The 9,824-nt window shown below is 39.5% G+C and overlaps 2 protein-coding genes across 13 annotated transcripts in view; one reads left to right on the forward strand and one right to left on the reverse strand.

Annotated features, from left to right (window-relative positions):
• The window catches only part of LOC116844446 (fasciclin-1), a 381,499-nt gene that overhangs the window by 268,540 nt on the left and 103,135 nt on the right, over nucleotides 1-9,824 (forward strand). The window lies entirely within an intron of this gene.
• LOC116844493 (origin recognition complex subunit 3) lies at nucleotides 107-9,396 on the reverse strand. Its single transcript, XM_032816062.1, has 14 exons — nucleotides 9,237-9,396; nucleotides 6,514-6,654; nucleotides 6,292-6,412; nucleotides 5,654-5,811; nucleotides 5,411-5,568; nucleotides 4,694-4,802; nucleotides 4,421-4,585; nucleotides 4,123-4,326; nucleotides 3,768-3,884; nucleotides 3,129-3,416; nucleotides 2,370-2,603; nucleotides 1,495-1,614; nucleotides 560-627; nucleotides 107-305 (listed from the first exon to the last, which is right to left on the reverse strand). The coding sequence occupies exons 1-14, from the start codon at nucleotides 9,258-9,260 to the stop codon at nucleotides 212-214; spliced, it is 2,001 nt and encodes a 666-aa protein (XP_032671953.1). The 5' UTR covers nucleotides 9,261-9,396; the 3' UTR covers nucleotides 107-211.

Here is a 9,824-nt window from a genome sequence, read left to right on the forward strand (position 1 = left end):
ATATATATATATATATATATATATACATAGGCACTCCTTTCATTTTAATACTGTTCCATTCGCCCCCATATAAATGGCACAAAATACAATAACTTGAAAATACGTGTTCATACATAATTCATGAATAATATTTCGCATACATAAATAATGTTGCGCGCGTGCATACGCGCAAGACACAAACAGTGCAAATAATCAAACGCGCATATTGTTCTTACGTAAGACGCTTTACATGATCCGTTTTACTTCGAGAAGTCTTGATGAAGCCGAGGAACTGCAGGGCGGCGACCGCTTGAGTAAACCGAGCTCTGAATCCCCGTTAAGGATAAGTTACTACGTGATGAAATGCGAGATAACACGTGCGAATTATTCAAACTAGAGGGTGGTATCTAGTTCGAGGAAGTTACCTCCACGAGGCTACGATTCCCGCGTTAGGAGGCGTGATATGAATTTCAAAGGCAACGCGCGCAGTAAGACAAATCTCAACGAGAAGAGCCGATCACGTTGAACGGGCGGGCCTGAGTACGCGAGCTTGCCTCGCGAAAACTTTTGCAAAGGATACTGCATTCGCGGATCCACGTCACGTTGCTCCTGCGCACTCTGTGTCTGACTCGCAATAGTCAGGAACGCCTGTAAAAAAAAAAAAACATTGTATCGTGTATCTAACGATATCAAAACTGACGAATCAGCGGATCCAAGTGCAGACTGATCGTGTTAGGTACGTCTAAGAATTTATTTGCGGAATAAGTTTAGAAAGAATATAGTATAAAGTTTGTTTCTGCGGATAAATTTTATACTATATTTACGCAAATAAATTTCCAAGTTTTTTTTTCTCAGTCTATGACTGTTTACTTTATAATCGCCGTCCAAGATTTGCGTGAAAAATTCAGATCTGGGTCTGGAAATAGATCGGAACTTTTGCGTTGCATCCGCACGCGACGCACTTATAACTGTTCGCATCGAACTTAGAGCTCAGAGCCAGGTATCTCACGTGAGACGAGTTTTCAGCTCAGACATGGTATGAAAACGAATCTAAGAATCTAAAAACAAGAGAAAAACACTCGATCGTCAACGAGTATGCGGTGTTAAAAACTCAACATGTAAGACTTCTCGTTAGAGGGTGCAATTAACAAACTCCAGACTCTCATTAAAGTCTCAAATATTAAATGTCCGCTAAGAGTTCCGTGATTGTCGATCGTCGACGTTGAATTGTTCGGCGGAGTGTGCTCGCGTTCTCTCCCTCTTCCTCTCTCTTTCTCGCCGGCGCAATTTTCATGTGAAACATTTTACCGGCTTCCTAACAACCGGCCGGCGATAAAGCACTCGGCACCCCTTGCGCGCGCCTTGCTTACAGTGACGTGCTTGCGTGAATCACTCGCGACGGCGGCGGCGATTAAAATCACAAGACGAACGGCCGGCCGGCCAGCCAAGCGGTGCGTGACTGTAAGTGTAATACAGGAATTAACCTGTAAACATGAGCACCGGTAGGATTGTTACCTGCAGCCAGTCGTACATATTGATCAGCTTCCTGGACTCCAAGTGTAGCTTATAAATTATACTCAGGTCGGGCAGCGTGCGCGGAATGTCGTCGTCGTTCTCCAATTTGCAGCAGTCACACTGAAATATGTATTTCCAATTAACCGCGCCGCGGACCCGCCGCTGGCTGGGAGTCGGACAGGCGCAATTTTTCAGCGGTCGCGCCGATGAATCGTTCGTATAAAGGAAGATTAAATGTCGCCGCGGAGCGGGCCGACTGCAAATCGACCGTGTTTAAAAATGAATCGCGATATTAATAGCCAAGTCCACCCGCTGTGTATACGCGTATATCACAAACCGTACGCGAGAATCGGAGAAACTTGAGAGCAGTCGAAGACAAGAGAGAGACTGGCGACGCGCGAAAGACGAGCTGGTGAAAATTAAACTCGACCAATTAGCGAATCGCGGTTGGAAAACTGTTCATCCGTTCGGCATCGCGAAATTCGAATGTTTACTCGCCGTTGCGTTGTCCCACGTAGAAAATAAATTAGGATTCAGCCCGATTTTCCACAATAATTATAGCTTCTAGGCGGAAAAGCAGGTTCTAGTTAGAAGTGTAATGTTTTAAACATGCGAGTCTAAATGGGAAACCCAGAAATTTTATTTGGTCGTTTTCCTTTGGTTTTCCCAAAGATTTCGATTCTAGAATTCATGTTTGGGACAAGAATGGGATTCTCAATTAGTATCATAATGGGATAATCAATTGTGGGATAAAGTTGGACATTTTTACTGGAATCTAACCTGTACTTGGGAAAATATTAAGAAATTTCTATGCGGGGTCCGTTTACGTTCTTTTACGTGCGAGTCGTTCGTGTGGAATATCTCCTCGTACTCACGTCCAAGTATATTTGCGGATCGCTCAATCCGGTGTGTATGACGGCCCGCAAGGAACCGCGAATGTGGTGCTTCGCCTGGTTCCCATCGCTGTAGCAGAAAATCTCGTGAGCCGTCACGCGACTCGGGTCGACCAAGTGAACGGAGAACACACGTCGGTCCAGGTAATCGATTAAGTCGTGCTGCGCCTGCTTGTAAGCGGACCGAGATTGCTGCTGACTCATTTTCAGCAATTTCTGGAAGCAGGGCACGCGGCAGTCGAGCGATTACTTCCTTTTTCCGCTCCCGTGTGCCGAGACGGTCTTCATTTCTGAACCACGGATCGCGAGCGAGCGACGAGACAATTTACGTGACTTTACGTAAAACGGTAAGACCTCGTGAATAGTGTATAAAGCGTAAGAGGAGTTGACTTTTATACAACACAGCATTTCATGAACCGCTTCTTTTGAAAGCGTTATAACTACAGTTGCGAAACAAATCGATAATTGAATATCGATGTAATAAATCAAACGAATGAATAATAATGGAATAAATAAATAAATAGTTCGTCACTTCGAAATAACACGAATTCATTTCAAATGTTTGCCTTGCCAAGAATAAATTATTCAGTTCATTAAAATAGAAACAGCTTGCGTCGCGTTAGATTTGATACGGAAACATTGCGCTAACATGCAGAGCAAAGTGTTACGTTGAGAATTCCCGCGAGGGAAGAGAATTGATAAAATCAAGAGCGCAACTGAAGGATACAACTTCGTACATACCTCTTTTAGTTGCAAACGACTGAGCTTATCATTCACCGTGACGAGTTCTGAAGGGGCTTTCGCGACGTCCAAACTAGCTTCGCGGATCGTCTCGATGCGAGTCTCGAGGTCTCTCTTTATACTTATGATGGTCGGATCGGCGGAATCGCCGACGATCTTTACGATAGACTCAAGCTTCGAAAGTAGTTCTTCCTTCGACAAAAATCCCAGTAATTTCAGGCACTCCTTGTATTCTGCCGAGTCCATGAGATTACTCGTGTAAACCGCTTTGGTGTAAACCTCCCGCAACTGAAACGATCTCGTTTATCGCACCCTCTCGCTGCTCGTGTCGTACGACATTCTCTTTTATTTTTCGCGCAATGTTCCCTCCAAATTAACACATTCGCTACCATTGTCGCACGTGTGACACACCGCATTGTCTCACTTTCAAGTTCATTTTTACTCAAATTTCTCAATTTTACTCAACATGTTCGCACTATCGACGTTAACTATATACGATAACGATACTTTTCTTGGTATATTCGCATGCAAATCCAGTTTTGTTTCTATATAATTACATGAAAACAAATATATCGTGGAAGAATTTCCTAAATAAACCGCGGTAGCAAGTATGTTAATGAAGCGTCGTTATTCATATACCTGTTTACCCATCGGCGAGCCGGGTAATGAGGTGACCAGGCAGTGTAAGCATCTCAAAACGATCAGAAATTGATGCATAAATCCGTGAAATTTGCTTAATAGCGTTTTCAATAATTCCTGTAAGCGACGAAGTTTAAAACTCGAGAATAATTGAAAAATGCGGAACCAGCGGAAATAATGCACGTTTTAATGTACATCTCCGCTCGTAGCAAATCGTGAAAATTTCATTTCTATTAAGAATTGAACTAGACAATGAAATCCCGATATTAAACGTCAGATTACAATTTCCACCGGAATGATATCAAGTTGGAATCACTTTTGACAGATATAACTCGCGCCAATGAACAACATACACCTTGAATTTTTCATCACCATGCTCGTCGTCGTCCTTCCCATTTGTCGATCCACTCGACGTTTTTAGATACTTCGCGATCGACGGTAAACCTTTAATGTCCGCGATATCCTCGTCGGTGAGCTTCGATATTCTCCTCTTAATGTCCTTCGGATGGCAGCAGAGGGAGCTTATATTGTTGTCGTAAAAATGTTGTACCATACATATCTGAAATTCGCCACGGCTCGTGAGAGCGTCAGTCGAGCGCGATGAATAAGCGCGATGAATAAATAAATTCTCTGATTTATCGCGCGCGCGTTACCTTGTAATTCTGTAAGAAATGATCCACCGAGAAATCGTAGAACAGAAAGATATCCGTCAACAATTGAAACGCACGGCCAATAAGTTTAAACGGTATCTCAGTAGAAAAAACGGTGCTCTCCAATACGTCGGTCAGTGTCTTCATTTGCGTTTGCGTGTGGAAAACCTAGAGAAAAAGAAACGACGTGTCGAATAACTCGGGAACGCCACGCGTCTCGCAAAGTGAACTCGCGAACCAAGTATCTCCAAACATAGCTGCACTCGTGTAACTTGCCTGAACCGTTAACTTGGATGTGACATCATACGTCAATGAGCGGTGTACGATGTGCAAGCTGGTCGCGACGCCGAGTATCAGCACAAACTTTAACGTGCTCGTGTACGAACTGCAAATAATTCGCTAGAGAACGTTACGAAACTAGACACCTTCGTCGCGCGTGTGATTCGTTTTAATCTCAAGTAGTATCTCAAAATTCTTCAAAGAAGATAGCAGTGAAGAGAAAAGAATCCTAAATATGCTTGTCAAAAAGAAAAAGCCTTGTTCTGGGAAAAATCGTAATTTTAAATTACCACACGGGAAAAACAGTTTGGCCAGACTAACCAAATTTCTAGCAAAATATAAACGAATCAGAAATTCCAATTGAATTTACCAAAATTCTGTTCAATTTAACAAGATTTCTAATTAATTTGAACAGAATTCTGGTCGAAATTTTGATCCTACTTTTCAAGCTTTACTCTCTCTCTCTATTCCATCTACTTTACTATTAAACTACTTTGACTGCTAAATTGCTAACTTAGCTTCTACTGCATTGTAGAATTCAAAGTTTAATATAGGGCCAAAATTTCAACTCGGAAAGTTTAATTGGAATTTTCTAGTTCGTTTGTATTTGATTAATCCGGCCAAATGTTCTTTTCCGTGCATTAAAAGAGATTAATTAATCTTGCAAATTCGGTCTTTTTATCGGTCGCGTGCAAAATACGTAGTCGCGAGTACCTCAGCACCAGGATGAAGTCGTGCAATACGTTGGTCGAGAAGCTCTCGAAATCCGGCAGAATCACGACCAAAGGATCTTCGGCGTTGCGATATTTCTTGAAGTGTTCTTTCAAGACGCGCATAGTACATCGATTCTTAGGCACTGCGGGTACGTCGTCCTGCGAGCAAGAGAACACGGTACGGATAGTGGCTGCGAAGTTTCTCAATTAACGGTGATATTGTCTAGCAAGCGGACCAACTAACCGATTCCGATGCGTTGACAAGCTGATACACGGTGTCCTCGATGATGCTCTTCACGTTGCCGCAATTTCTGCTCCACAGCACTGCTATGTGCGGCGTTATCTTGCCGAGCTTAGACACCGTCGTATCGAAAAGCACCGTGTAATCAGGAACGTTAACTCCTACGACATTTCACTTCGTTTAGAAGAAAAAAGAAAGAAAAATACTTCGAATTGTCGAACATTTATCGGCAAGATTCGCTACAGGGATATGCTAGTCAGTATACTTTTGCAGTCAACAAATCTGATCTAATTCTCTCAATAAACGGCGCTGCATAATAATGTAACACGGGTAAAACAATACCGATAATGCTGACGGGACGTTGGCGGACGTTCGCAAACAATGACGGTGATTATCTGGTTGATGAATAATTCGTTCCCATCGAACACGAAGAAATCAAATTTAATACAGAAGTCGTCTCTTGCTCACCGAATACGAAATTAGTGTTTAAAAGAGTTGCTTGTGCTTAGTTAGGATAAATTAGATCTCTAGAATAACTCACGTGTCGCGAAAAAACAATATTGAATGCTCAATCGACATCGGTTAGGTGACTAATATAATTTTTTTTCCAAAAACACGGAATATTCTGATTTGTTTTTCACCTGTCAGCAAAATAGCTGTGGCTATTTCTGTGGAAATCGTGTTCAACGTCGTTGCCTTCGCCTTCGACACGAAGGACTCCAAATTGGACATAACTTCGTGGAACATTCTCGATCTCACATTCTGGAATGATGATGTGATGACGTTAATCGTCGTTCTACTTCTATCGAGCTAAATTATAGATCCGTTAATAGATAATATATCCGTGTGAGATTAGAGCGTACCTCTACGGCTTGTTCGATGTACTGCCACATTTCGCTGTACGCAACGTACCAAGACTCGTTAAAATATTCCGGATCTTGAACATCGTTTCTGCTTTTTATTTTCTTGCCAATTTTGTAGCTTCCTTTGTATGCGAACACGCCCTGTGAAAGTTATGATATTTGTACCGACCGCGCGGCAATTATACCGATTGCCCGTGATATGTTACATTAATATTAGTATACATAGAGTAACGATAATTATTGCTCTCGTTGCTTTAGAATTTAACATTACTAGATTGCATTAATATTAATTATCGCAATTATTACACATCGGGTCGTATGATTCACCGTTATGAACATTAGAGATTTTTTCCCCGCATTTTGCGTAATGGAGTAAATTGCGTAATGGCGCATACCGAACGCATAAATCGACTAGTACGATATTTATACGATCGATGACGAGCGCACTAAAAATCGATGTGCGCGCGATGCGATGTAATTAATACACACGTTTTAGAAATGCGAATCCTCAGAAATATGGATTCCCGTCAATTTCATTAACAAGTTTTACATATCAGTCAATGTATCGGATTGTGTAATAAGTGATATCAAATTTTCCAGGTAAAATGAAACGATAATATTTCTGTGTCGTCATATTAATTTTGCGAAACAACATATGCAAATAATGATTGGAGATTATCAATCAAAATAAGCCACATATTGTTCCACAAAATTATATTAATACGGAAATATAAACGTTTCATTTTACCTGAAAAAATCCGAGATTATTACACAACCCAATATTAATCAATTTTGCACATTCAGTTTATTCATTATATAGCTAAAGATAAAAGCATCAATTCCCGGGCATATAATTCCCGGGCATTCTTATTGTTTTGATCTTTAAGTACGAACATTTAAATTTTCAATGTAAAATACAGTACCCTCCATAAGTTTGGAAACGTAGATAAAAATAAGGATATTTAAATAGATGTTTTATAATAATTCTGTTTTACCTTTAGATCGGCATTTATGTCATTTGATAGAGCGAAGTTTCGAGTTTAGGAATCCATTTTCTGTATTGCTGTGCGATGAAGTTTAATGGACTCATGAGCAACCGAGGTCAAAATGCTCAATTTTACTTTAACCCTTAGTAATACGAAAACACAAAATCGTTGAGAAATTTTTTTATAAAGTAAATTATATACAAAACTTCAATCTTTTACACGGAAGAAACTAAAAATTTTGTCAGATTTTTCTTGCATTCGTGGCGTGTCTCAAATTGAGAAGAGAATTTTCTATTTTGTCCATTTTGTTTTCATGAAAGCCAAATTATACTAACGATTGACGATTAAAGATTAGATTTTGACGAATCAACGAGCTTCAGCCGCGGCTTGCTTTATTTCAACTGGTCAAGTTCCAATTTTTAATCTTTGATCTTTGACCAACTGGAATAAAGCAAGCCAAGGCTGAAACTTGTTGATTCGTTAAAATCTAATCTGTAATCGTCAATCGCTAGTATAATTTGGCTTTCATAAAAATGGACAAAATGGAAAAGTTTCTTCTCAACTTGAGAAATGCCACGAACGCAAGACAAAATCTGAGCAAAATTTCAATATCTTCCGTGTAAAAGATTGAAGTTTCCTATACAATTTACTTTCTGAAAAAATTTCTCTACAATTCTGTGTTTCCGTATTACTAAGGATTCAAATAATGTTTCCGTATTACTAAGGGTTAAAGTAAAATTGAGCATTTTGACTTCGGTTACTCATGACTCCATTAAACTTCATCGCACAATAATACAGAATGTGGATTCTTAAACTTTGCTCTATCAAATGACATAAAGATTGATCTTATAAAGGTAAATGCGAAACAGAATTATAATAACATATCCATTTTAATATCCTTATTTTTATCTGTGTTTCCAAACTTATGGAGAGTACAGTATATGTGCTTGTATTGAAAAATACATATATTCTATATTGAACATTTAAATATTCAAATATAAAGATCAAAATAATAAACTATACCTAATTCTAACCATTTTTGTTTCACCATCTTTTTAGATAAGAATATTTAAACTTTCAGTATAAAATACATATGTTTATGCTGATGAATACATATATTCCATGTTGAGAGCTTAAATATTCATTTTTAAAGAGCGAAATAATAAATTGGACACATACCTAATCCTGGCAACTTTTATTGTTTTGGTCTTCAAATACAAATATTTGATTTTTTAGCATAAAACATACATGTTTATATTGAAACATATATATGTTCCATGTTGAAAGTTTAAATATTCTTATTTAAAGAGAAAAATAATAAAATATGTCTTAGAGAGACCTACCTAAGAATTGGTACTTTCTTATACTATTAGAGAGAAAATCGTTGACATTGCAAAGAGCAGTTTATAGTGAAACAATTTCAATCTCTAGATACGCGTCGTTTATATATATATATTTTTTTAATCCATTTACTGTTAATTAAAAGACTCGTCTTCATTGTCCCTAAACTGCAGTCATAAACAATCGAAAGGAGGTAAAAGCTGAAGTTTCGCGAGGAAACGATTATTCTCTTTCTCTCTCTCTTTCAACGTGCTACTCGTTAACATTCTTCAATAAACTTTTAACGGCCGTATAAAAGTGACAGTAATGAATCATCGGCGCGGCGCGTTTTAGCACGCTCCGCATTTTGAGGTTAAGCCAATGGCAGCAACAGGTTGCACGCTTCGTATCGCTTACTTTGGACACGGAAACATTCTCCATTGCGCGGATCGGTCCCGTCGTCCACGCTGTCAATTCGAGTGTCGAATACGCGTCTTAGATAACCGGCTTGATTAGCGAACACGAACAACAACTCACTCTCACACAACACGTGGCGCGCTACTGCGCGCACACTGCCGAAGGCACCAACGGTCAGCTGCTCGGAGAGCCGCTCGCGAGCGCCACTAGCTGGCGCCACGCGCCAGTCGCGGACGCCCAATTTGTACTTCGAAGTTGGCTAGAGATCCTGTAATAAGAGATCGAACACCATATGTCAACGTTCTGATTGGCGGCGCCATGTTTGGGATACGTTTCCGGTTAGGATCATTAGCTGAATGACAACACAAGCAGTGGTCTGTTCTTTTCAGCTGCACTTAGAGATTCTCTAGTAAGAGATGCGCAAACTTTGGTTGTTGCAAGAATATGGCGGCTTCCATGTATTACATGTGTTGATATGTTTATGAATATATATATATATATATAAGATTAATATAATTATATATATATATATATCTATATATATATATATATATATATATATATATATATATATATATATATATATAT

The sequence above is a fragment of the Odontomachus brunneus genome, unplaced genomic scaffold, assembly GCF_010583005.1.
Source record: "Odontomachus brunneus isolate Ranch 3 - 2012 unplaced genomic scaffold, Obru_v1 Obru_scaffold_003, whole genome shotgun sequence".
Lineage (NCBI taxonomy): Eukaryota > Metazoa > Arthropoda > Insecta > Hymenoptera > Formicidae > Odontomachus > Odontomachus brunneus.